The sequence below is a fragment of the Melanotaenia boesemani genome, chromosome 13 (genome assembly GCF_017639745.1).
Source record: "Melanotaenia boesemani isolate fMelBoe1 chromosome 13, fMelBoe1.pri, whole genome shotgun sequence".
NCBI lineage: Eukaryota > Metazoa > Chordata > Actinopteri > Atheriniformes > Melanotaeniidae > Melanotaenia > Melanotaenia boesemani.
In genome coordinates, this window is record NC_055694.1 from 16,147,977 (window position 1) to 16,175,163 (window position 27,187).

The 27,187-nt window shown below is 40.1% G+C and overlaps 2 protein-coding genes across 2 annotated transcripts in view; both read left to right on the forward strand.

Moving 5' to 3' along the window:
• Positions 1 to 1,918: 1,918 nt before the first annotated feature.
• dhh (desert hedgehog signaling molecule) lies at positions 1,919 to 7,158 on the forward strand. The gene is made up of 3 exons (XM_042003870.1): positions 1,919 to 2,894; positions 5,514 to 5,775; positions 5,862 to 7,158. Exons 1-3 carry the CDS (start codon positions 2,586 to 2,588, stop codon positions 6,680 to 6,682), a joined length of 1,392 nt encoding a protein of 463 aa, XP_041859804.1. The 5' UTR covers positions 1,919 to 2,585; the 3' UTR covers positions 6,683 to 7,158.
• Positions 7,159 to 14,912: 7,754 nt separating this feature from the next.
• Positions 14,913 to 27,187, forward strand: part of kmt2d (lysine (K)-specific methyltransferase 2D) — a 32,256-nt gene continuing 19,981 nt past the window's right edge. Inside the window, exons 1-31 of the mRNA XM_042003868.1 lie at positions 14,913 to 15,492; positions 18,186 to 18,268; positions 18,449 to 18,560; positions 18,694 to 18,896; positions 19,057 to 19,166; positions 19,277 to 19,439; positions 19,595 to 19,766; positions 19,912 to 20,026; positions 20,210 to 20,388; positions 20,471 to 20,736; positions 20,854 to 20,973; positions 21,101 to 21,891; positions 22,001 to 22,114; positions 22,252 to 22,365; positions 22,490 to 22,594; positions 22,681 to 22,862; positions 23,136 to 23,300; positions 23,489 to 23,598; positions 23,694 to 23,735; positions 23,832 to 24,017; positions 24,104 to 24,289; positions 24,388 to 24,510; positions 24,711 to 24,832; positions 24,930 to 25,065; positions 25,144 to 25,230; positions 25,317 to 25,394; positions 25,497 to 25,655; positions 25,875 to 25,944; positions 26,112 to 26,350; positions 26,475 to 26,548; positions 27,077 to 27,127. Coding sequence (XP_041859802.1) covers positions 18,220 to 18,268; positions 18,449 to 18,560; positions 18,694 to 18,896; positions 19,057 to 19,166; positions 19,277 to 19,439; positions 19,595 to 19,766; positions 19,912 to 20,026; positions 20,210 to 20,388; positions 20,471 to 20,736; positions 20,854 to 20,973; positions 21,101 to 21,891; positions 22,001 to 22,114; positions 22,252 to 22,365; positions 22,490 to 22,594; positions 22,681 to 22,862; positions 23,136 to 23,300; positions 23,489 to 23,598; positions 23,694 to 23,735; positions 23,832 to 24,017; positions 24,104 to 24,289; positions 24,388 to 24,510; positions 24,711 to 24,832; positions 24,930 to 25,065; positions 25,144 to 25,230; positions 25,317 to 25,394; positions 25,497 to 25,655; positions 25,875 to 25,944; positions 26,112 to 26,350; positions 26,475 to 26,548; positions 27,077 to 27,127 — 4,623 coding nt within the window. The 5' untranslated portion in view covers positions 14,913 to 15,492; positions 18,186 to 18,219. The remainder of the gene's footprint in view (positions 15,493 to 18,185; positions 18,269 to 18,448; positions 18,561 to 18,693; positions 18,897 to 19,056; positions 19,167 to 19,276; positions 19,440 to 19,594; positions 19,767 to 19,911; positions 20,027 to 20,209; positions 20,389 to 20,470; positions 20,737 to 20,853; positions 20,974 to 21,100; positions 21,892 to 22,000; positions 22,115 to 22,251; positions 22,366 to 22,489; positions 22,595 to 22,680; positions 22,863 to 23,135; positions 23,301 to 23,488; positions 23,599 to 23,693; positions 23,736 to 23,831; positions 24,018 to 24,103; positions 24,290 to 24,387; positions 24,511 to 24,710; positions 24,833 to 24,929; positions 25,066 to 25,143; positions 25,231 to 25,316; positions 25,395 to 25,496; positions 25,656 to 25,874; positions 25,945 to 26,111; positions 26,351 to 26,474; positions 26,549 to 27,076; positions 27,128 to 27,187) is intronic.

The window sequence follows — 27,187 nt, forward strand, 5'->3', positions numbered from 1 at the left end:
TGCTGAAAAGAGGAGAATCAAAAAACAATGGTCACAAAAACTGTAAGAGCTGGCACTTAAAACAGTGTTATGTCAAGGATGATGAGGATGGTGTATTTTTTTTATCTATTTATTTGTTGGCTGTCTTGCTGGCTTCACATTCTAGATTAGTTTGTGTTTTCTAAATACAGTAAAGTTGGTCAGCAAAGATATTGAGAATCATTCTTTGTAGATTATTTGCTTCTACTAAACAAATGTTCAAACAAATTTACAGATTTCAAATGTTAGTTTTTTTTTGTTGTTTTACTTATCAGCTTTTTCAAGAACTGGGACTTTACAAATATGACCTGAACAACTCCCAGTCCCAATTTCCTCCTAAGCTGCACTTGTGAATATCTACTACTTGCCAGTGGAGCGGTTTAAGTCAGTGAAGCTCTGCAGATGAAGAAAAGCCTAACCAGCAGGTACATATTGAGTCTGTCCACCAGCACAGGTGAAAGAGAACAAAGCAGGGGAGACTAACCCAAGCAGGAAAGATCTAGTTTTCTATGCTGTGGCTAAGCAGGAAACTAAACTATTCACCCAGCCATGTACTCCCATCCTGAAATGGGGGAGTAAAGTGCAAAGAGACAGGGGGAGGCAGGAGGATAGGGGCACCAAAATAAAAACTAATAATAATGACTTTATTTCCATCTCAAGCCCACAGTTCTTTGCTTCCTTCCTTTCCCTTTCATGCTAGATGATAATCACTGTTTCTTGTATGACTTTAAAGAGAAACATTGGTGTGGGTAATTGTAGATATGAAAGTGTTTGTTGCTTTTTTTGGATGGACTCATTCCCTGCATTTGTTATAAAGTCTGATTTCTCTCATCTGTGCTGCTTGGGCCAGACTTGAACCTTCCTCCATGTTTACCATGAGGACAGGAAGATGCAGCTTTGCCTTGCCACCCCTCCCTACAACATCCTGGGATCATCTGGAAACTTCCCCAACAAAAATGCCTTTGCATGGTCTGCATGGAGCTCAGTGACCTATACGCTCCATCACTCCACAAAATATTCACAATAAAAATCCAACATTGATTAAACATCAGTTGTCACATTTAAAGCTAATCTCCACTCACAACAAGCCATCAAAACATAAAATTATCACTGCAGCACTCTGTGTCTCTTAAAAATATTCTATGTATGATTATCCATGAGTTCTCATCCTGTGTTCAGGAAGGCACAGATAGCATGGTGACCTACTTTGACCTTTTATCCACCATTAATTCATGCACCTCCATGTGATCATAGATGTCACACCCACAAGACACAATGATAACTCTCATTTCTGCTCTATAGCATTATCTGCCACATTTTATGAGTCTCCCAGCTATTGTTCTGAGATGGATAAAAAAATAATAACTTGACAGTTGAAACTGAAAACACAAGGGGTGTTTCCAGTAAAAAGGTCTTAAGGGTTTCATGTTTCATGGGGGGTGTGGGGTTGGGGGTCAAGCTGGCTCCTCAAGCACAGGAAATCACCACTAAGTCAAGGCTGGACACTTGTGCTCCCTCTTAGGGTCCTCACCTTCAACTCTGCCTATTAATAACAGCAACAGGGTAAAACTGATGGGTGGGACGAGGAAACAAAAGTGAGGGCATGTAAGTTCAAAGTAACTTATAACATGACAGTGAGCTTTAAAAATTTCCGTTTTTAATCTAACATTTATCTCATAAGTGTAAAAATAGTCGTGGTTTGTTCAGAGCATTTAATTTAACTTTGTTGTACATGGGTCTAAAATGGTTAATGAGGTGGAGGGGATTAAGGTCATTGTGTTAACATCATATGTTCTTTGTATGGCTGAATTGGAGGCGTGTGCTGTCGCGGTGGGAGCGCGCAGAGGAAGGGAGGGCAATCTTGTCCGGACGTTAATAAGACCCAATGGCTGGCGCAAGGTGGCCAGGAGCGCTGACACGCGACAGAAGGCGGTGGACGAAGGAGAGGGGGATAAAAAAAACAATAATAAAAAAGTTTCAACAGAGATATATGTGGATTTACAAAGAGCATGAGAGCGCCACGAGAGCGTCCATAGAAATTCCACAGAGTCAGGAACTGACGGGCTACTCGTGTGCGTCAGTTTGTGCACCTTTCTTGAAAAGGACCTGCGTGGGGAGAGTAGCGGTAAGTGCGCAGAGAGCCTCAAAAACATCTGCGTTAAGACAGGTACCTGTGGAGGACGCAAGAAGATGACTTTCAGTTCACACCGGAACCAGATGTTGAAACTCCTTCGCGGAAACCTCTAAAGAGCTGTCACGTTTCTTATTTTCAATAGTTGATGCCAAACTGAAGAAAAAGTAAATCTGCTTTCGCTCCCAATAATCATCAAACAACACAAGATTTTTTTTTTTTTTTTTTTTTTTTTTTTTTTTTTTTTTTTGCGGGTGGTGGGGGGTGGAGGAGATTTAATCTTCCTTTTTTTTATTCAAGAGTGAATTCAATAACAATAAGTGCTTATATGTCCCTTCTTACATTATTTGGAATGGACCAACATTTGACACCTGGAACTGGTCTACCACTGTAGGCACCGTGAGCTGTTGCGTCCTGGAAGTACCAACTCTCCCCAATGAAGCAGTTCTGGTGGGTCCGCCTGGCACAGTTCAGCCTGCTTGTTGTGTGGGCCTGTATATGGCTGGTGCAGGGATGCGGGCCAGGCCCTGGGTATGGCATACGTCCCAAGCACAAGAAGCTCAAACCCATGCGCTACAAGGAGTTTTCCCCCAACCTCTCCGAAAACAACCTCGGAGCCAGTGGGAGAGCAGAGGGCGAGATCTCACGCAGCCATCCGCGCTTCCTTGAACTCGTCCACAACTTCAATCCAGATATTGTTTTCAAAGATGAGGAGAACACAGGCGCAGACCGCATCATGACTAGGGTGAGACTTGTTTCCTATGGTTTAACATGCTGAATGAGTCTATTAACTTCTATGATACCTGTTGTATAAGAACAATAAAAAGGCAAAACGTGAATCAAGAACCAAATCCGCTGCAGACTGACTCAGGGATGCTCTGTCTGGTGTCTCTTCTGCAAACAACCCTTCACCTGTATGCGTATGAGAAATCAAATACCTTTACAGGAAAGTGATAAATGCAGGTTTCAGTTTAAACTTGGCCAGTTCATCATGGCACACTGAAATCAAATCATGTGAAATCATTGTTTGCAGAGCTCTGCCCATTTTCCAACACAGTCTACTTAAATTTGAACCAAACTCTCCTTTCTTTATTTTTAGAGATAAGAAGATCAGAATGTAATTCAAGAGACTGAGTTCCCCAACAGCGACACTTCCTTTTAATCAATAACCAAAGACTCTATTATTGTAAATGAATGTTTTCATATGACAAGCTCTTAATACCTTTGTTGCACAAAGAATTTAAAGTCTGGGCAACATTTGAAAAAACAAAAAATGTGTAGTGCCAATGTTCTGGAAATCTGGACACCCAAACATGACTGTGTTTTGGATGCTGCAGCCCACTATGCTTGTTTAGAATAAATTTGTGTTCCTTCGTTTCCCAGAGTGATTGTATGTGATGGAAATCTGCTTGTGTATGTGTGCCCTCCTGATACCCAGTTTGAGTGTGGTTATGTGTGCATGTGCCCCCTTTTTTAGCCCAGATGTGAAAGACACCCTTTGTGTGTCATTTGGAGACTCAGAAGGGTCGCCTATACAAAATTCCCGCCTGCTGAAGTAATGGCACCGTTGGAAAAGCGACTATTGTAGTTGTGACAATGAAACGCCTCTCTTCAATGGCATTGCAAAAGAAATGTACCCAGTTTGTTTTCTATCCCTCACTCTTTCTCACTCTTGCTGTCACATTCCCATGTCCGTGCCCATACATTCTTCCCCTCTGCCCTCCTCTTTCGTCTCAGCCTTGCCCCTCTTCTACACTTTCTTCTTATCCAACTCCTGCACACACTCTCATCTTTTTCTGCCTCTCTTTCTCCCTCTTTTGGCTTTATCACTTACTTGATCAACAACTGGATAAAGTTTATACAGTTAATTATAGACCATAAAACCTGCTTCTTCATAAGTCACAAGCAAATATGCATTACAAGAGATGGTGATGAGTGCATCACCTCAGATGCTGTCGTCATCGTGTTTTTTTCAGGCTGCTGTTTTGCGACAATGCTGACACAGTCTGTAACATTATGGCCCATGGGGGTGTTAAGAGTCACTGTGCGCATATTTGATCAAATGTCTCAGGGGTGAAAGTGAGTAACACAAGCCTGGAACAGTCTGGAAAGGCAGAGAATGGCCTTGATTATTCTGTCACCCTGGTGAAAAGGTCAAAGAATGTGCCAAACTGGCTACAGTAGGTTTGTTCTTGCATTCTGATTGTTTGAACAAGGTTGAGATGGCCTTTAGTCAAGTAGAGGAGGAATTGTGTTGTGGTGCCAGCTGACAAACCATCAAAACCTGGGAGCCAGACAATACTGAAGAAATGGAATTGTTTTATACCCAGCAGCAGAGATCAGTCAGTGAAATCAAATACTGTACAAGCTATCTCAGGCAGTTTCATTGCTGCTGTTAATGAGTAATTACAAACGTCTGTCATTTGCACCAGAATTTTGCTCAGAAACTGTACTTTACACAGTACATACTGTGGACAGAGGGGCTAAAATAAGAGATATGATCTTAGATATACAGAAAACCTAAGAGAAATGTTCTCTCTTAGATGAAAAGAAAAATACTTTATTTATCCCAGTTTGCAAAATGCTCTCACAGATACAGACAAACCTGACAAATTCTAAATCAGACTAATTTAAACATTAAATGACTACACACAAACAAAAGGCAATATTACAATCCAACACGCCTTACACTGTTTTTACCTCTGAGAAGAAACCAGCAACCCAACTCTTCTTTTACCACAGTAAATCTGTGATTTTAAGAAATGACACAGAACCACAACTATGCCTCTCTGTCTGTCTTCATATATTTTCCGTTAATTACATCTCTTTGTTTAAATTGTTCAAGCATCATACCTTACCAATTCTGTTTGCTTGCTGTAGCAATGACTTAACAAACAAATTTGTTTCTTAACATATGTGCCATTATGCTTTATAGCAACCTGAAAATTATTTTATTCAGTCTTTAATAATTAAAAATGGATCTGTTGGATTCTCTCTGAAATAAAAAAGGGTATGTTACGAGTATGGAATCAGCTGTCAAAAACCAAAGAGTGTGATACCAGAGCCCATGCTTGATTTTCTAAGCTGACACCAGTTGGTTTGTGTGTGTGTATGTGATTTTAAGCACTGTTAATTGACTAATAGTACTTTTAATATAAATGTGTAACTTTCAAAAGATCTAACTGCATGCACTATATAATAATTTTTAAGCCCAACAGTTGATAGATAAATGAGCGCATGAAGCCAAAGCGTTTCTGGACTGTCATAAATTTCTGATAAGACTTTTTTGTCCAATACACCAGTCTGCAAATTAGTAAAGTTTGCTCCACAGTAAACCTTTTCCATCCGTCTTATTCTATTCTAGCGATGTAAGGATTGTTTGAACAGGTTGGCCATTGCAGTGATGAACCAGTGGCCAGGAGTACGCTTGCGTGTGACAGAAGCCTGGGATGAAGATGGCAACCACCCACAAGGGTCTCTGCACTATGAAGGTCGGGCTGTGGATATAACCACTGATGACAAGGAATCAAAGAAGTATGGCCTCCTCGCCCAGCTAGCTGTGGAGGCAGGTTTTGACTGGGTCCACTATGAAACCAGACATCGCATCCACTGCTCAGTAAAATCTGGTAAGTTCAACAAGGGAGTTTTCATAGAGAATTACACTGTGATATTATATTAGTCATTTAGGCTTTTCCTTCTGATCCTTTTGCAGATAACTCTGTTACTGTGGAGAGAGGTGGCTGTTTCCCTGGCTGGGCCCAGGTAACTGTTGCTGGAGGGAGGCAGAAGACTCTGTCATCACTAACTCCAGGCGACAGGATCATGACTCTGTCTGAGACAGGCCAGGTTGTGTATAGCCAAGTCTTCTTGTTTCTGCACCGGGAACAAGGACGCTGGTCCACTTTTCTGTCTCTGGAGACAGAAGATGGCAATACATTGTCCCTTACACCAGATCATTTGGTTTTTTTAGCATCCCACTGCAGAAATGACATCAGTGCGTATCAGGCACAGTTTGCTAGCAGAGCCAAAACAGGAGACTGTGTCCTCGTCAGTACAGCAGACGGTCAGGCACGGCCATCTCAAATCATCTCAGTTTCAGTTGCAGAGAGTGAGGGAGTGTATGCGCCCTTGACAGAAGCTGGAACTTTGTTTGTTGATGGGGTGCTTGCCTCTAGCTATGCAGTGGTGGAAGACCACAGACTTGCACACTGGGCATTTGGACCTCTGCGCCTTATCTACTCATTGCACCAGCTACTCTGGGGGGAGAAGGCAAAAGAAGAGCAGACCACCGACTCTCAAAGAGTTCACACTGTGACTGCAGCACATTTTAGCACCTTGACCCCAAAGGACAAAGTAGGTATATATATAAATAATTACATTATATACAAACAAGGAAATTTCAGTGAACCTCTCAGAATGAAAATGCAAGAGAAGCACTCATTTCAAGGGTGGATATCAGATGTTCACTGGTATGCTAGATTACTGTATCGATTTGCATGCGTCTTTTTAGACGCCAACTTATTCCATCCTTAAAAGCCTAAAGCTACACATATGATATATGTTATGTCGCTGTGTAACTGTGACACTTCTACAATTACAATTAACCCTCTTTTTGAAAAAATATGTACAAAAAACCCCCCACTGTATTGTCCCTTTTTTGCTTTTACACTATTGTTTGTACCCTAACTACTGTAACAATAAACTCTGACACTGTAAGAAAAGATTTAAAAAATTAAACAATCGGTCTGATCAATCAGGTTTATACCACAGTGATTGTATCATAGTCTATCTGTACATCTACCATTTCTTTTAAAAATGTAAAAATATATAATATAAATATTATTCTAATGGGATAGGAATGAATTCCCTGAACAGCAGAATCTTTATTTTTGTACTATTTGAATCATAATATATATATATATATAAATATTGCATTTTATAATAATAGTTCCACTACCTGTATTGTATACACTGACATTGTGTCCTATCATAAAACAAATAAAAATGTTATTTTATGAACCTACACTGTTTTTTCTTCATCTTTGGTGTAAATTATACCTGTTAGGATCCTTTAACTTTGTGTGTAAAATAGCTGGACATATACAAAAGGTCTTTCCAGGGCCTACAGTTGAGCTTAATGTATGTTGGAATGTGCAGCCTTTGTGGAAATCTAGGTGGCTGACAGGTTAATGAAAAGCCCAGATGTACTTAATATTCCTCATGCTGTGCCACCAGTTTAACTTTATCACAGACCCCTGTCACCTCAGTAATATAAGTAGACACAGCTTCATGAATATAATGTCACTTTGGGACAGAAGTGCTGTGTCTTGTCACACCACTTTGTATTTTCTTTTAATTTCCATCCCATTTATGCACAGCTATGATACACACAAACTATACAGAACTACAAATTCAACTGTTATTGTGAATTACCCATTTTAAACATTTCAATTCTGTCAGAGAAGGTTCATTGCTTGACACAGGGGAAGTAGCATGGGGTTATACACCCCCCTTGTGGTAGAATTAACAACATACATGTGGATTCTGTGTCAACCTCTGAATTCTCGTAAACATCCATCCATCCATTTCCAATCCCTGTTTAGGACAACTGCTTATGCCATTTGCAGGGTTGCGTGTCGGGTCAAAGTTTATCCCAGTCCTTAAACATTATGCTGATAATTAAAATGAATGACTAAAGTTTAAGAGGCATTGATTTTATTCATTATACCATCAACTTTAGAGTTAGAAGTTGCTGTTTTGGATAACCTAAGCACAATGAGACATTAAATTGTATTCTTTCGGGAGGTGTGCAATCCTCATTGCAGCCAGCTCAGGTTTGAGTCCCAGCCTGGGATCCTTTGCTGCATGTCATTCCCCCCTTTCTATGAACCCTTTCCTGTCACTCTACTGTCAAATGAAGGTCACTAGAGCCCCCTCACCCCTCCCTTCTACTAATTTCAGCAGCTTGTGCAGCATTCTTTTTTAGACAATCAGCTTCAGTGGCTCCAGCACAGAACCAGCCTTCTTGATCAGTTTGTTCAGTCTCTTTAAGTCTCTGGCTCTGATGCTGCTGCCCCAACAGATGGCTGCAAAGCTGACTGCACTTTCCACAATAGACTTATAGAAGATAATGCAACATATTTGTGCAGACGCTGAATGATCTCAGCTTTCTTAAGAAGAAGAGTCTACTTTGTCCCTTCTTTGTTTGTGTTCAAGATTAGGTGATTGTTTATGCACATCTCACAAACTGATTGACCAGTTCTCTTTACTCAGCTTTTTGTCCATCACTGGCACACCCCACAACTGAAGAGTCACCAGAGTATTTCTGCAGATGACAGGACTCAGAGTTGTATTGTAAGTCTGAGGTGTATAGTGTGAAGAGAAAAGGTGAGAGTACAGTAAAGTCCCTTGTGGTGCTCCTGTGCTGCTGACCACCATTTCAAACACACAACCTTTCAGTATCACAAACTGTGGCGTGTCTGTTAGGTAGTCATAAATCCAGGTGGTTGTGGCAGAATCCACCTGGAATTTATTAGGCTTCTCACACAATAGAGCAGGCTGAATTGTTATAAAAGCACTTGAGAAATTTAATTGAATTCAGTTCACCTTTATTTGTTTAGTGCCAATTCACAACAATGTCATCTCAGGGCGCTTTACAGACAATCAGTTTGAGCCAATCCATTGTCATCCAGCTAGTTCATAATAAATAATAGCCTAGCTAAGGAACACCAACAGATTGCATCAAATCTTGACTTTGATCCAATCCCCCATCCTTATCATGCAAGTGTTGACAGTGGAAAGTAAAAACGCCCTTTTAACAGAAAGAAAAAACCTCTGGCAGAACCCCGCTCAGGGAGGGTGGCCATCTGCCTTGACCAGTTGAGGTAGAGAGGACAAGAAAGAAAGATCAACAGGCATCACAACTTTTAGTCAGGAAGACCTGTTGAGAGAGAAGAGGAGAAATATGTTAATGATGCTAATACTGTCATAGATTTATTCATGGAAAATTACAAACAGATAGATGAAAAGGAAGTGCTCAGTGCATCATGGAATGTTCCTATTGTAGCGCAGGTGCTTCTGACCAACCAGTAGGAGGTGGACAAAAATGTACAGTAAGAACCAAATTCAAAAGGGTAAGTTTATTACAAAAAGGGAAAACACTAATAGAAAAGAGGAAAAAAGGTCCTAAAGTGCAGGTGTGCTGCTGGCCCTGTTAGGAGGGGGTTTAAGAGTCAGCGGAGGAAATTGGGTCAATTACTCCCCGTCATCGGTCTGTGGCAACGCACTACAGTCGGCCAAGCGATGCTTGTGTTTGTGTTGCGTTTGGTCAGGAAGCCCAGACCGCCCACTCAGACCCGTACTGTTCCTCCTTCTAGGCAAAACCTGCGGATCCCCCTCCGAGCACACCTGGACACAGAGTTCACCAAGCCACAAAGAGTCAGAGCATTGTGTCTGCTGCTTAAACAGAGTAGTGTTCCCCTAAGCAGATTGAAAACAGCTGGTTCACCACACAAACACCACAGCAAACCACACAAAAGAGGAGCAACATAGGCTGGATACAGCTCTACCTGGTTACATCATGGCAGCATAATAAAGAGATGGCTAACCACCCCTTAACATAAGATTTATCAAAAAGGAAAGTTTTAAGCTTCCCAAATCCAAACTGGAAGCTGGTTCTAAAGAGAGGGCCTGATAGCTGAAGGCTCTGCCTCCCATTTGACTCTTAGAGACTCTGGGAACCACAAGTAAACATGCAGTCTGACATAAATGGCTCTATTGAGAATACATGGAATTATGATTTCTTTGATATATAATGGAGCTTGGTCATGGAGAGCTTTAAATGTGTGGAGAAGAATTTTAAATTCTATCCTAGATTAACAGGGAGCCAATACGGAGAAGCTAAAACTAGAGAAAAATGTTCTGCTAGTTCTCATAAGAACCCTCACTGAAGCATTTTGGATCAGTTGGAGACTTTTCAGGGCATATTTGGTACATCCCATTAATGAGGAATTGCAGCAGTCCAATCTTGAAGCAACAAAATCATGGACTAGTTTTTCTGCATCACTTGTCACAGGATGTCCCTAATTTTTGCAGTATTACGGAGGTGGGAAAAGGCAGTTCTAGAAACTTGTTTTATATGCAAACCAAACAACAAATCCTGGCGAAAAATAACTTCAAGGTTCCTCACCATAGTACTGGAAACCAAATTAATGCCATGCAGACACTACATAGTCAATTTTCCCTTTAGTTTTTTAAGTCCAAAGACAACAATCTCAGTCTTGTTTGAGTTTAGAAGGAGAAAATTCACATTCTTTTAGGTTTTTATGTCTTTAAGACATCTTTGTAATCTAAAAAACTGATGGGTTTCATCAGGTTTCATGGATAAATAGATCTGAGTATCATCCACATGAAAGTCAATACTATGCTGTCTAACAATATTACCAAAGAGAAGAATGTACAATGTGAAGAGTATTAGTCCAAGTACAGAACCCTAATGAACTCCATGACTTACTATCAGATACATATGACTTAAATAAGCCTAATATAGTTAATTTAATCCAAACAACATGTTCAAGCTTCTGTGACAGAATGCTAGGATCAATGCTGTTGAATGCAGCACTGATGCTGTCTCTGTGCTATGATGAGCTCTAAATCCCAACTGAAAGTCTTCAAACTGATTATTTCTGTTCAAATGGACACATAGTTAAGTTGATCTATTTTCTCAAGAGTTTAAACATAAAGGGGAGGTTGGATATTTCTATAATTAGATAATAAAAATAATAAAAGACCTGGAGCAAGAGTTGTTTTTTAAAGTAAAGGTATGATTACAGCATACTTTAAAAACTGAGGTACATATCTAACTTGATCAGATCCAGTACTGATGTATTACCTAAGGGAAAAACTTCCTTAAATAGTCTGGTTGGGATAGGTCTAAAACACAAGTTGAATGGTTAGATGAAGCTATTACTTTGGTTAACTCAGAGAGCTGTACAGGACAGAAACGGTCCAAACATAAATCAGGTTCTACAGACATCTCTAAAGCTGCTGTAGATGAGAATTCATCAATAGCAGGCAGTATATCATTGAGTTTCTCTCTAATAGAAACTATTTTTTTAAGAAGAAACTCATGAAATCATTACAACTGAGAGTTAAAAGAATACATGGCTCAAAGACACTATGACTCTTAGTCAGCCTGGCTACAGTACTAAAGAGAAACCTGGATTAGATGAGTCAGTAACAGCCTCTGAAGGACTTTAAAGGAAACTGGTCTATAGTCATTAGGTTCAGATGGTTGTGATTTTTTTAAGGTACTGAAACAAGGCAGGATGTTTTTCCACAGCACAGGAACTCATTTCTGACTCATGCTTATGTTGAAAAGATGCTGAACGAAGTTGTTCTAAGCAGGTTTTCAGAACCCTGGGGCTGACACCATCTGGACCTGCAGCCTTGTTCTGGTTCAGTTTCTTCAGTTGCTTCTTCATTTGACTGCAGGAGACAGACTCACTGTGTTCTGGTGTGGATGGAGATGAGGCTGCGTTAAGGTCCATGACTGAGCTGCAGGGTGACAGAGTTGAGGTGTGACAGGAATGCTCTGGGCTCATGGAGGGTGTGTGGTCTGTTTGACTGGAGGCAGAGGGTGATATTGTTTAACGATGTTCTGAACTGAACCTATTGAAGAACATGTTCAGCTTTGTCCAGATTTCTGTCACTATGATCCCCCTTTAACTTGAAGCCGGTGAAATTTTCATTCCTGACCAAACATCACTCATGTTGTTCTGCTGGAGCTGAATTTCTAACTTTTTCCTGCAGTCCTTCTTGCACTTCTTAATCTTTGCTTTAAGTTATTTTTGTGCTGTCTTTTATAACTCCCTGCCTCTTCCCTGAAACCTTTCGTTTTTTTGTTTAGCAGCTTTTTCAGGTCACTGATGATCCAGAGCTTGTTGCTGGAACAGCACCTCACGGTCCTTGTTGGCATGATGCTGTCCACACAGAGGTTGATATAATCTGCCACACACTCAGTCACGGCATTGAGGTCCACTCCATTTGGTTCACAGAGGTCATTCCAGTCTCTAACCTCAAAGCACCCTCTGAAAACATCTTCAGCTTTATTAGACAAGGTTTTAATAGTCTGTGTGATAAAATAAAATAAAATAAAATAAAATAAAATAAAATAAAATGATAGCCCCTCCTTTTAGTTTATGTTCTGTTGTAAACATCTGTGAAGGTATTCCAGGGGATTATCCTTGAAACACAGGAGACAGATGGGAAAGCACTAGCTTCTCTGACTGTCCAATAGGAGCAGTTTGGTATCTTAATGCCAGCCTCTATTTACATCCATCAGCCAATCAGTCACCATATTTTAACCAGTCTCAGCCCCCCCTTCCCCAAAACAAATCTAATCCAATTTTCCTAAAGCTGAATGGGGAGAAAACTAATCCAGACAGTGGAACCAGTAATAACCCATTTTCAAAATGAGAACACGCTCACCCCACATTCAGACTAAGAGAAACTAAAAATTTGGCTGACTGACTGAGGTTTTATTTTCATTCTGCTTGCAAACTTCTGTTGCAGCTTCCAAGCAATAATGCTAATTGTGATGCTGAAATCATAATTTACTTTGATTTATTGATTTAGTATGTTTCTATGAATGTAAGCGGTGCATCATGGGGAAGTTTGAATGTGAAAAGTGCTGTTGGACATTTTTGCAAACAATAAAACAAATTTCCTCACATCCACAGGATCAACATTTTCAGTTTGGCACATACTGCTGCTGAATCTACATGACTGAAATAGAAATAGCTGCAGTCATCCATTCAGTTATTTCTTCCAGCACTAAGGTTGGATGTGTGGTTTGTGTGTTTGTCTATTTGTTAGCAGGACTACTCCATTTGGAATTGCACGTCCCAACTTAGAAATCCCTTTACATATGATGCTGAACCAGATGTTGATATGGATTTACGATTTTTATTTATTTATTTTTTTTTTTTACCTAATTCAGCTAGAACAAAGGCACCGTCTTTGACTGCCATTGCGCTCTTTCTTTTTTTATGGAAAACACTCAAGAAATATGAATAAAGTTACTGGTCAAATCTAACTTTAAACCAAGGTTAAAATGTGTGTGATTTTTAATTGTAGTGTTTTTTACACTACACTACACAGTAATGGTAAATCGTATCATAACCAAAACATGTAGTTTAATCCTAAAATCAGAAGACTTTTTAAAATTTTGCCTAAGTTCATAAAGATAAACATACTTTATAATATCTAGCTTTTAGATGTCTATATATGATCTACCACAGAAATCTATCACAGTACAGTCATCAGAAGATCACCTCCCTATAGCACAATCTTGCAGTGTCTTCATCAATAGGTAAGGAAGTTGATGAATATTGTGAGTGTGAGTTTTTAAAATGTTCTTCTCTCCTCTACAGTTACTTAAATGTGCAGTTGAGTGGTCCTCTGTAAGCCATGTCAGGAGCTGATGTGGATTAACCTGTGACCTTATCACAAAGGGACAGGCTGTTACCCAGCCTCATTTTCTGTAAGTTTACAGGATCATCTCAATGTTATTAGAGCTTTATTGCATGTACAGTCTCAGGCCCTTGGACTCTTTTTTTTTTTTTTTTTTTTAGTGTGGGCTCATGAAAGGATGGCATGAGAAGGTTGATGCCTAATGGGTCAACTGCAGAACCAAAAACCAAACTGTAGCATTATATGCTAAACTGGAGTTGTGCCATACTTTATCAAATCATACAAACGTCTTTTAACTGTGCATTTGTGAGAGAACTAACTGGCTGCTATGTCAAATTCAGTTTGTCATGTATCCAGTATTTGAGTGTGTAGTTCTCAGAAGTTTATATTAACTTCTTCAAAGGCCATTCAAACTTCTGTAATTTTCACACGATAATAAGGCTGCAAATAGATAAAGAAGGCCAACAACCCTGCTCCTCCCCATCACTATCTGTGAATGTATTGTCTTTTATCAGATTTATATTAAACGTCCCTTAAGTCATTAGCAGAAAATGTGGGTTGCAAATTACTACAGGGGGGAATAACATAATTTAAGGTCTGTAATATTTACTATGTCGCTTGGTTTCACTTGATCATATTCATTCAAGTATATTACCAAAAATGTGATCACAAATTGCCTTATATAATTATTCGTCTCAAATTTAGCATGTATTATAGGAATGCCTTCTTTTGGTCAGTATAAATGATGAAAACATGACTAAATTTAGTAACCACCGCAGCTAAAAATCTGGAACTGAGTGCGGAGAAATATAATATTTAACTATGATAAAGATCACAACATGCATCTTTCATATATTATTTACTAAATTAGTTTGAACCAAGAAATAATCAACTACGTGAAATCAAGCATATCGCTGTTTATCGTTTTAAAAATATCCAAACCACTCATCAGCAGGCATGTCAGTGTGGTTCTGGTGTTACAACCATAACAATCTAATGAAAAATGGCTTCCCTGGATCTGAAAATCTAATGACCTAATATCTAATATCCACCATATTTCAGTGGTCGCACTCCCTAGATTAAAATCTAATTTTGGGTGTCAAATGGTTAGCGCAACACAATATTTTTCGACGGTTAGCTTAAGTCGTAAGGTATTATGTAATAATAAAACTTATTTTTTTGTCGATTGTTTGCATGTATTAATTTTTTGACGTAGTTGTTTATTACATAGCACAGCTAGCAGCGGTTAGCTACTTAGCGGAACAGTCGTTTGGGGACGCAACGCAGTTTACCGAAGTGAAGAAGAGATGCTATTGACCCATACAAGGGTACCCATACAAAGTTGAACTGCAATTTTAGATAGATGGAAGTCTACAGTCGATTAAAACTAACAGAAAAATATATTTTCTGGCGTGTCAACAAAGTTTAGGGCTGTAGTTTCCGGGTACACAATTTAGTGCAAACTTGCTTTAACGACCTCGCGAGCGAGATTCCAGAACAGAAAAGCCTTAGCGAATGCTAGCTTTTAAGCTACATTAAGAAGCAAAGAGCAACTGCATGAATCCGTGGAACATTTTGCGGGACAGGCCGAAGACTTGTGTTTTGGTTTAATACTTCCCCGACAGTATACGACCACTCGACACAAATCTCCACTCGTTGGTTAGCTAGGTAACCACAGTGTTATCCATCTGAGGGGACAGCTAGCGCAGCAGCCTGCCTTCTGCCGACGTGCACTTCCCCCACTCTTACAGCAGCCGGCTAGCCGCAGCGTTAGTCCGGTACATAAAATGAAGCCACCATCAGCATTTTTGGACGCTGTGTGGCTCTTTGGAATTTGCTGATGCATGTGGAGAAGATATTGTTTTTGTGAGGTAAGCTATTTCAGTTGTGACGTTTTAGAACTTCTTGCAACATACATACCTAAAGACACCAGCCCTGACCTTAGACCGGGTGTTAGCTCTGCTTTTGGTAGCATTTAGCTGTTGCCTGGACCAGATGGTACTATCTAATTGCTGGAGAGCTAGCTATGTCACCTGGGTGTTCGTATTGGGTTCTGCTACGCTAGTTATATCCACCTTTTATTGCACAAAGAAGCTATCAGACATATTTTAAAATACATGCTCGATTGCGTGATATTACTTCACATAGTCTTGTCTCTTCGGTAGACTTTGTTTCAACGTTACCATTGGTATTTGTTTGCTTTACAGTATTATATTGTCGCCAGTGACGTGGACATGGCTATTTGCTGGTTAAACCAACCCTTTGAAGTCGATGTTTACATTGAGAAATAGTGATTAGAACTGTAATCATGCAACTACAAAATCCTAGTACTATTCACAACAGTTCTACAGCACATAACGACGACTTCTGATCAACATCACAAACCGAAAACGAACATGGTTGTGAAACTGAAACACCAACTAAGATGTTGAGAGTTAGCCATCGTGCCATTACTTTTGCTCTGAACAACTGAAAATTAAGAGAACAAGCATGTTTGGTAACTACATCAGTTGTAGTGCAATGAGTGCTAATTGCTTTGGAACTTGGTTTTGACATAAGCACGTTGTTGAGAAAAGAGGGGTTTTCAAGTGAGGCTGCCTTTATATCTCTGATTATAACGGAGATGTAATGTTAAACACTGATAAAAAGATTTTGCCCAGCAGCTCAAATGCATTCGGCTTTTTTGTGCAAAATGTTGGTAATGTTATTTTCTAAAATTGTGTAGTCTTGTGCAGATTTTTGGATGTAACGTCAATGCATTAACCGAGCAAATATTGAAATCCCCCCTTTTGTGATATTGGGATTGGTTATTGTTGTAGTAAGCACATATCTGTTCTTTGTTTGTATTTTGATCATTGTACTTTTGGTTCTTAAAGCAGTTCTTTTAAGTTGTGTTTACTGCCTCCTTCTGGTTTTAATCGTTCACTTTTACGGTCTTGTCATGCTAGTTGCTTTCATAAACATGAAGACCTTTTTTCCCCCTCACACACCACTGCCCTTCACCTTTCCACATTTCCTGCATGGATTGTTGGCATGTTCAAGTATTTTTTTTATTATTGTTGTTGTTATTATTTATTTTTATTATTATTATTATTATTATTATTAATTGCTAAATATAGTTGTAGGATTCCCTGTGATATGACCTATATCAATGAGGATATTGTGGTCATTTTCTGTTTTACATATAATTGCTTATTCTTAACCACGGATCCCAAAGTTTTATATGTTGCGTTTTTATTTTCTTGTGTAAATGTAATGGTTTTATTGACCTATTTCAGAAGGGCAGTATTTACATTGTTAATTTTTCCTAACTTTACCTCTAAGTTTTCTCGTGTGCATAGCACACTGTAGGAACGTGCCAACATACAGACTGGGATCTGCTCACGGTTACCTTTCAGAGAATCAAAAAGGAGACACTGCAGTGTGTGTGTGAAAAAAATAGCTCAGGGGAAGTTTTTAAAGTGTCGTGACACAATAATAGTTTTGTAATTCTTGAAAAACAGGCAATCATTTTGAATCAGTATTGTAAAAGCAGTCGTTTTAATAATGACGTCTTAAGTCAAACCCAGACAAAATAATGTCACTGACTGCTCTTTTTTCTCTAACAGGGATTAACAATCATGAATACAGCTAAGACTGTATTGCACAATATGTGCCATGTAAATCGAAACCTACCGACCCACTGCCATAAATGATACAATAAATCAAGAAAATTATTTCTGTTACTATCCACTATGTGGATAAAATCGAGTCAGCCGTTTGACAGCATTTTATTAGTGACGTGAATCTCATAGCGGAACTTTGCTGTGAGCGACAAGGTTCTGCACGACAGGAATCCCGCTGCAACAGGAAGCTCTACATACGGAAGTTGTATTTTCTTTGTGTATCCCGATTTGAGGTTGTTTTATTTAGTAAAACACCATTTCAGTTGTATCATATCGTGCTTTTTGCTCATAGGACATTCATCGACCTGGATTATGCATTGCTTGGTAAATAAGTTGAATCGTAAAAACGATTTTTTTATAGATCTCTCGGACGTAACCTTCGCGCTAATTTCATGAGTTTGCGTAAAGCTTAATTGCACTAGTTCAAACGTTGTCAGATTAAGATAGAATACGACATAAAGTAAATATGTATTGGTCTTATTTAAATAGCTGCGTTGTTTGTTGCAGATTTTATGTTTAAAGTGCTTTTGGGGTGATGGGGAAGTTGTGTGGTGTGTTGTGCCATAGAAATATTGTTTAATATTCTGATTATAAATGATCGAGAGGCATTTATGTTTAATCATGAACAATGGCATTCTTTCACTCATAAATAGTCTGAATACCACTTATCTGTTCACTTCTTTTTTTACGAGTCATGAAAATGTTATGTTTTTTTCCCCCAAACTCTCTATTATATTTGATGTTATTTAAAATAGGGAAACTGATTTAATGTAATCAACTTTGTTATTTTCCAGTTTAAACATCCACAGGTTTCTTTCATATTAAAATGGATTTGGTGAACTTATGTACCCATGAGAGGCATCAGTAAATTGATGCTATTCACATTTTTTCATTTTTAGATCTCTATCATAGAGGTCAAAATCAGTACGGGGAATGGACGAGCAGAAATCAAACTGCGAAGAGAATGACTCTGAACCAACGGGTAATGTATATCTTGTGTTCTGTGTGCATTTTTTGGGAGAAGATACATAGAAAAACAACTTTTTTGTAAGCGTTTCATGTCTTGTTTTAATTTGAAATTCTAATGTTTAAAACAAGGTAGTTTTAAGTTACTAATTTTTGGGGTAATAAAAGTTGTATTTTTATCCTCTTTATATGTTAGCTGATGACAGTGCCATTGCAAAGCAGCCTGTTTCCTCTGAGGAGGAGTCTAAAGCCTCTTCTGCTGCTGAGGATGAGTCTGGTGTTAATGCAACCTCCTCCAGCAAATCTCTGTGAGTTCTTCATTCACATTACAAAAGTTAAAGTGAGGATAGGTTTACTGACAGAGAATGCTAATTACTTACAAACTGTGCTTTGTGTGATTTTGACTTGTGGTTTGAGTATTTTACTTTTGTGATGGTACAGAGAAAGTTTCCGTGCCTGTGCGCTTTGTAACTGTGTGGAGCGGAGCTTGCATGGACAACGGGAACTGAGACACTCTGGGCCGTTTTCTGAGCGGCCAACCCTCAAGCCATCAGCTTCCCCACTGCCACAGCCCGGAAATGATGACCTGTCTTCCATTGGATTTTCTGACTCCTCTTGTCTGACACCTCTCTTTGATGACTCAGGTTAAGCTCAAAACATGTTGCTATAATTTTTATATTATAGGTTAGTGTGATATTATTATTACAAGTTCATCTTTGTTTATGTATATTAGATGCTTGTCCACATTATGTAAAAGTTAAATTTATTTAGATATTTACTGATGCTTGACTTTACATCGAACAGGGGGTTGTTGGGTTCACCACTGGTGTGCTGTGTGGTCAGAGGGAGTGAAGCAGACAGAAGATAAGGAGCTGCAAAATGTGGATAAGGCCGTTATCTCAGGGACACAGCGGGTAAGTGTCCATTCCATTGACTTGGATTTACCGATGTAGAATGATAATATAGATTTAAAGATGCTTCCTTCATATAGCTTACTAATGTTTGCTACTATTGCATTGTTCAGCTTTGCGAATACTGCAAAAGGCTGGGTGCAACCATACGATGCCACGCAGAGGGCTGCACACGCTTCTACCACTTCCCGTGCTCTGCAGCCAGTGGATCCTTCCAGTCCATGAAGCAGTTAGTTCTCCTCTGTCCAGAGCACATAGAAAAGGCAAAAGAGTTGGGTAAGAGAACCAGCTGCATTTGCCAAAGTTGCATTGTCATGATTTGGGGCATATAATATAAAGCTTGTTCAATGGACACATTACAGGGAAGTCTGAAGTCCTAAAGTTAGTTTCTTGCTGTTTTCCTAATACAAGGTCATATGTTTTGTTTACAGCTGGTGAGGAAGCTTGGTGTGCAGTGTGTGACTCAGCAGGAGAGCTCACAGATTTGCTTTTCTGCACGGGTTGTGGACTGCATTATCATGCAGCTTGTCTGGAAATTGGTGCCACTCCCATTCAACGGGCAGGATGGCAGTGTCCAGACTGTAAAGTGTGCCAGACTTGCAGGTGAGTTAATTTTCTTTAAACAGTACTCTTACCAGAAATTAAGCTCTTAATTCTTCTTAGTTTTTAATGTTATGCACAATATTGTTATTAAAGATGTGTCAATATTTTATTTTATTTTTTTCTTTTCTGTTCTTTATTTTCTTAGACAACCAGGGGAAGACTCCAAAATGTTGGTATGTGATGCTTGTGATAAGGGATACCACACCTTCTGTCTTGAGCCAGCCATGGATTCTCTTCCTTCTGACCCTTGGAAATGCAGAGTAAGAGACTTTTATTTATCACCTTAATCCACAGAGATTCCCCTTAGAAACATGGTCTTAACCAGAGCAGTTACTTTTTATGACATTAAAAATGTTCTCATTTATCAACATGTAGGATATCTTTTTACTTTCATCAGTGATGAATAAGAATACTGCTAATTCTTATAATCTTTATTATGTCAGAGGTGTCGTGTATGTATGGAGTGTGGTGTCCGTGGACTGGTGCTGTCAGGTTCGGCCCAGTGGTTTGAGAACTACACTGTGTGCGAGGGATGCCAGCATCACCGCAGCACAGTGTGTTGCGTGTGCAGCAAGGCTACCAACCCATCTGTTGGTCTTCAGTGCTGCATCAGCTGTCACAGGTTAGTTTAATGCACAAAAGAGGTCAATGTGATGTGCAGCTAAGTGAGAATATATTGTTTGATAATCCTTTGATTGTCTTAGATGGATGCACAGTGAGTGTGCTTCAGTAGGGGAGCTTCCAGAATCCAAGATTACTTGCCTACTTTGCAAGGAAGATCAGCAGCAGCCTCATGTTAAAACACACACAGTGGGACTGGAGACCAGAGAGGAGATGACAATCCAAGTGGATGCTAACATGGTCACAGAAAAGCAGGCAGATTTATCGGAGGTGACAACAGGACACAAGGTCACATCTGAAATGGATCAGGCTGGAGATGAGCCAGTAAAAGAAACGCCTATGGACTTTGGTACATCTGAACTGCACACAGCTTAAGACTAACCTTACTAGATTGTCCTGTATATTTTATTTACAGTATCAAATTTTGTCTAAATGTCTGAAAAGTGTTTGATATTTTTTGTTTTAGGGGTGGAGTCTGTAGATGCTCAGACAACTGATGATGTGGAGATGACCAAGGAGGGAGAACCACAGGCAGCAACCAAAGGATTCACTTGTGAAGCACCAGCTGCATCACTTGTGTCCACAGGTGAACTCGGAGCACATTTTAGACATACATATTTAAAGATACTCATATGCCAGTGCTGTTGTAGCTAAGGATGGAAACGTAATTTTTATGATGCTTATAATCACATTTTCTTTAATCTCACATGCAGTATGCGCAACGTCAGAAAAGGTGGGCCCTTGTCGTCCTGCGGATGAAGAGAATATAGAAGAAGCAGTCATCCAGATGACTAAGGGCATCCTTCCCCAGGACATCACAGCAGTGACACAGTCAGGCAACAACCCTATGGTAGAGCCTACACATTTGTCCCCTAAAGTCCCTGAAAACATGGAGATGGGGACAGAGGAAGATGTCCAAGAGGCAGTTGAAAAAGAACCATCACAGGAGTCATTAAAGAGCAGATATGAGATTATTTCAGAACCATTTAGGAAGGATTCACATGAGTTACCAACTTCTTCCATGTCTGCAAACAAAACAGGGCCTTTGTCCATGGATGAAAAGCAGGAGATTGGGGGTCTTGACATAGACCCTCAGTCTCCTACCATTTCTTTATCAGCTGACACACAAGAGACCCTCTCTATTGTGGACATGGAGGGGAGGCTACTTGCTCCTTCTGAAGAGGAGGAAGAAGAAGAGGATGATGAGCCATTAAAAGGCCATACTGAGGACATAAAGCAGAAACTGCAAGAGATTAAGCCAGAATTGCTTCTGGATGAAATGTCCAACATGAGTCATGAAGATGAGAGCAGCAGTGGCTTCTTGGGCTCTCCAGGAGAACCTGATCCTCAACTGTCCATGGAACTTGGTCTCGTGCCTGCTGGCCGCTCACACACAGACAGCTTGCTCACTGAGACCGATGATTCTCTTCCCTTTGAACTGCTTAGAAGTGACAGAGAAAAGGCAAAGCGTAGAGGATCCCCAGGCCGCTCAAGGGTCAAACAGGTTAGGACACTGCATGGTTTATACCTTAACACAGAAAAATACTTAGTCTTGTTTTTAAGGATGACAACATGACATCACGTTGAAAGTTTTTTTTGTGGGTGTCACGTAGGGGAGAAGCAGTAGTTTTCCTGGAAAGCGCAGACCTCGAGGTGGTGGTGGAGGGAGAGGACGTGGTGGGAGGTCACGCCTCAAAGCCATGGCCTCCTGCATTGATGCCTTCTTGGTGAGTTTTATGCACAAATGAGATGTTTTTGTTGTTATGATGCATGGTAAAATTACAGAATGTGGTGATACTCAGTGATCTCCATTTGTTTAGTTGTGTTATTACATATTTGTGCATAACTGTTGTCTCCTTCATAGCTGAGCATGACCTCAGACACTGGACTAAGTAAAGAGGAAGATGATGAGGAAGATGATACCATGCAGAACACAGTGGTTCTTTTCTCAAATACTGATAAATTTGTCCTGCTTCAGGTACAGGTTTTTGTGGATCAGTTTAATCTATCCTGTCTCCATTTGCTGTTCTAAGAGCAAGAGCTGTTTTTTTTTAATGTAATGAAAATTTCATCTTACTCTCATTTTCTCTCCTCTGTTTCAGGATATGTGTGTTGTGTGTGGTAGTTTTGGAAAGGGTATGGAGGGACAGTTGCTAGCTTGTGCTCAGTGTGCCCAGTGTTATCATCCTTATTGTGTAAACAGTAAGGTGAGAACAATTTTACCCTTTGATTATGTTTTCAAGACTGTATTTTATAAAAGCAGACAGAAAAATAAATTGAATATTTTCTACAGATTAACAAGATGATGCTTCGAAAAGGCTGGCGATGTTTGGAATGTATTGTGTGTGAAGTCTGTGGAAAGGCCTCAGACCCCTCCCGTCTGCTGCTGTGTGATGACTGTGATGTCAGCTATCATACCTACTGCTTAGACCCACCTCTGCACACTGTACCAAAGGGTGGTTGGAAGTGCAAATGGTAAAAAAAAAATAAAATAAAACAAAACAAAAAAAACACAACTTTTAAGTGCACAGTACTTTATTTAGCCTTGTTGCTTTGAGTTGGGTCAAATGGAAATGAATGTGTAAATTTGCATAATATGTAAAACACTGGTATCTTAGCTCTGCATTAGCAATTCAGAAGCCTATATCTCAGCCTCTTGTTTCTGCAACAGGAAAAGAAAAAAATTGTACGACCTATCTGCATACATATAGCTGCATACATAAAAAATGGCTCACTTCTTTTGTCCAGGTGTGTGTGCTGTGTCCAGTGTGGTTCCAACTCACCGGGTTTTCACTGTGAGTGGCAAAATAACTATACTCACTGCGGCCCTTGTGCAAGCCTTGTTACCTGTCCGGTATGCCGAGAGAACTTCATGGAAGAGGAGCTGCTGCTGCAGTGTCAGTACTGCGATCGGTGGGTGCTGGTTATTAGAACTACATATGCACACATCACACAGAAACTAAGGATATTTTGAGACTGCAGCTAATGATGACAAGCAGGGAATGGATTATTTATGTATTTTTTCCACATTATAAATTATTCCATAACATCTTTGATTTGTTGAAGTGTGCATAGCTGTGTTTTTATGTGTGCGTCTGCAGATGGGTCCATGCTGTCTGTGAGAGTCTGTACACAGAGGACGAGGTAGAGCAAGCTTCTGATGAGGGCTTTGCATGCACATCCTGCACACCATATGTCCCAAAACCTGTGGGTAAGTCTGAACGATAGTACTTGACAACCAAAGATTAAAGTCTCAATCTATTTTTGCATTGCCGTCTCTCACTGCTTTTTGCCTTTCACTCACAGTAGAGTCTGCCATTATGGCTTCAATAAAGATCAAAGAGCCAGGTTTGTGGATTTTGCTTATTAATGTCTGTCATCATTGGAAGAATTATGTCGTTTTTCTTTTTTAAGTTACACACATTTGGAAATGTCACTTCACAGAACCACAGTTCTACAGGTTGGAAGGTGTGTGGCTGACGGAGTCGGGCATGTCCCTGCTTCGTAGCATTTCCATGTCTCCTCTGCACAAGAGACGGCAGCGTCGCTCCCGTCTTGGCACTTTGTGCAGTGAAGGTCCGGATGGAATGGATCTGAGGGAGGTCGAAGGAGAAGGGGAGGAAGGAAAAGGTTGGCCTACTTTCTTGTCATTCATCAGTGGATCAAAAATTTTTGGTGTTGTATTGGCCTTTTGTAATGTTGTACTGTATAACTAGGCTGTGGGGAACCCATGGAATGTGAATCCAAAATGGAGCAACCAGGAAGCCCTGACAGGGAAGGTGGTGAGAGGGATGCAGGAGCTGAGGGAGGCGCTGAAGGCATGGCTGACTGCGAGGGTCTGAAAGGGGGAGGAGAGGAGATGGATGATAGCAAAAAAAGGAAGCGGAAACCTTACAGGCCTGGTAAACCTCCCAGACTGTCACAATTTATAAGATCTACAAAGATTTTTGTTTTTCTTTCAATTATAAAATGTTGACACATTTTTTACAATTTGTGTTAGGGATTGGAGGCTTCATGGTGCGACAAAGGAAGTGTCATACACGGATGAAGAAAGAATTTTTTGCCCAGCTGGCTGGAGAAACCACATTAGATGGTCAGCCAATAGAGAGAACCATTGAAGAAGGTTGGCAACAACCTCCGCTGTCATTAAGCAGAAAATATGGTGATGGCCTAGCTGTGTCACAACATCTACCTTGGAAAAATTTGTAGTAGCTGTTGGTTTAATGTCTTGAGCATTCTTGCATATCTAAAAGTTGAACGATTTAATCCAGTTAAATATGATAAATTTGTGAAACTGAATTTTATACCCATGTATATATGTAGGACCCCACCCTGACACAGATAACATAATGGATCCTAAACCAGCTGAAGGTGAGGAGCAGGCCAAGAAACGCCGGGGACGAAAGAAGAGCAAACTTGAGGACATGTTTCCAGCATATCTCCAGGTTTAAATTCTTATAATGTCCAAGAAAACAGTTTTTTTAAAACTTAAAATATCCAGTGATGTAACATTCATCCAAACAACACTTTAATTCCCTGCAGGAGGCATTCTTTGGCAAGACACTAATAGACATGAGTAAGAAAGCTGTGATGATAGCCCCAGGGCAGAAGCCAGGTGCTTGCCTTGTTCGACCTTCATTACCAGCACCAACAGGCGTCAAAACTACTACCCCAGAGAGTAAGACCTAATTTCAGGAAGTTTTTATGATATTGGAGGTGGAAAGGGTCAGAGTGACATGTGTACTTCTCTTATTAGTTGAGGCCAAGGATTCAGTGGTGGAAGGTAATTTTCCTCTCAAGCAAGAAGGGAGTGAGCCCCCCCAGGCTCAGGGAGACGGTGCAAGTAAGTGTGTGGATTCTAAAGACACCAATTTATTGTTATTGTCCTCAAGGAAGTTCCAGGTTGACTAAAATCTTTGACAATATTAGGAATTCCTACAACGTCTTCATCTGTAAAAGACCAGATGTCAACTGATCCTCATGACTCTGATGCAGAAAACAGTGAAGGTAATTCCCTCTGAGTGCTTTTGCATATACAATAAGCACACAAGCTTTGAATGATAAAGTATTCAAAATTTCTCTCTTCTATGCTCTTGTTTTTAATGACAGGTCTTCCACAAGGAGTGGAGAATCAGGACTCTGAGCAGTTCTTCAGGAAAGTTCTTGGAGTGCCAGATGGTTCATCATTGGGGGGCATGAAGCCCATCATGGAGGGCAGTAAAGGAGAACTAAATCGCAGCGCTCTGCCTCAGAGAGCTGTTATCTCAGGTAGGTGCAACCAATGCCTACAGATTTTTCAGTAAAGTAACCTATTGTTTTCTCATAAGAAATTTGTTACTTTGGATGTTAACAAGGTTGAAATTTTTATTGTAGCAATAAGAAGTCTTTAATAAAAAAAATAAATAAAAAAAAAACAGATTTTTCATCATGTACATCAGTAGAGTTAAAGTAAGGCTAGATTTGGTATTTAAAACTACTCTCATGCAGGGTCCCTGCCCTCAGCTGGAATGATGGATGCTTTTCCTGGCCTCTCTCAGTCACCCTTCTTTGACATGCGGTAGGTCCAAAGCTAAATTGGTCATTGCAACTTTATTAACATTTTATACTATAAAGCTCTGACACAATTTTACTTTTTTCCAAGTTTAGACAGTTATCTTTGATGTTGACACATATGAGATCTTAAATTTACAAATAACAATGTCTTATATGAAATCTAATATACAGGGACAGAGGAGGACTCTTCAGTCCAGATGGGGGCGAGGAGAGTCCGTGGGCCACTCCTTCCACCCCAGCAACCCCTTCCTCACCACCTACTCCCACAGAGGGAGAAGGTGATGGATTGTCTTATAACCAGCGCAGTCTTCAGCGCTGGGAAAAAGATGAGGAGCTGGGAGAGCTCTCAACCATTTCCCCTGTTCTTTATGCCAATACAAACTTCCCTACTCTTAAACAGGATTACCCAGGTTAGTGTAGAAGAAATGCCACACCAGCATGTACAACTTATTAGAACAAACTGACATGTACTTTCAAAGTGATGCCTTTGTTACTTTTCTTGAGTAATTTTGTTAAACATTTTGTCTGTCACAGACTGGGCAAGTCGCTGTAAACAGATCATGAAGATCTGGAGGAAAGTGTCTGCTGCAGACAAGGTTCCATATCTGGTAGGTTCTCTTTATACATCTCTTTAAATATTCATTCATTCAGTCGATTACGGGTCACCAGTCCATCGCAGGGCCAACACATAGGGACAAACAACCATTCACACTCCCTCCTAGGGAGAATTTCGCGTCATCAATTAAACTTACATGCGTGTCTTTGGACGGTGGGAGGAAGCCGGAGTACCCGGAGAGAACCCATGCATACATGGGGAGAACATGCAAACTCCACACAGAAAGTCCACCACCCTCAAGGTTCGAACCTCCCCCCAGCCGAGATTCGAACCAGCAACCTTCTTGCTGTGAGGCTGCGGTGCTAACCACCACACCACTGTGCAGCCCTTTTTTAATGTATTTTGTAATGCTTTTTCTGCCCTCCGCTGTAATGCTTTTACTGTTTTATGTAAAGCACTTTGAATTGTCTTGTCCATGAAATGTGTAATACAAACAAATTTCCCTTGCCTTGGCAGAATTCATTAAAATTGTCACCAGGTAAACATATAAAAATTTGTTTTTTCCAATTTCTTATTGTAGCAAAAAGCCAAAGATAACCGAGCAGCTCAGAGGATCAACAAGGCACAGAAGGTGAGTTACAACTCTGTCATCTCTTTGTACCGTAATGACCAATTTAACACTTGTTAAGTT

Excerpts from the sequence above, each read along its gene's own strand:
- dhh (XM_042003870.1), top strand. The coding sequence starts at position 2,586 with ATGAAGCAGTTCTGGTGGGTCCGCCTGGCACAGTTCAGCCTGCTTGTT. Across the intron at positions 2,895-5,513 it reads CAGACCGCATCATGACTAGG|CGATGTAAGGATTGTTTGAA; the intron begins GTGAGACTTGTT and ends ATTCTATTCTAG. Across the intron at positions 5,776-5,861 it reads CCACTGCTCAGTAAAATCTG|ATAACTCTGTTACTGTGGAG; the intron begins GTAAGTTCAACA and ends ATCCTTTTGCAG.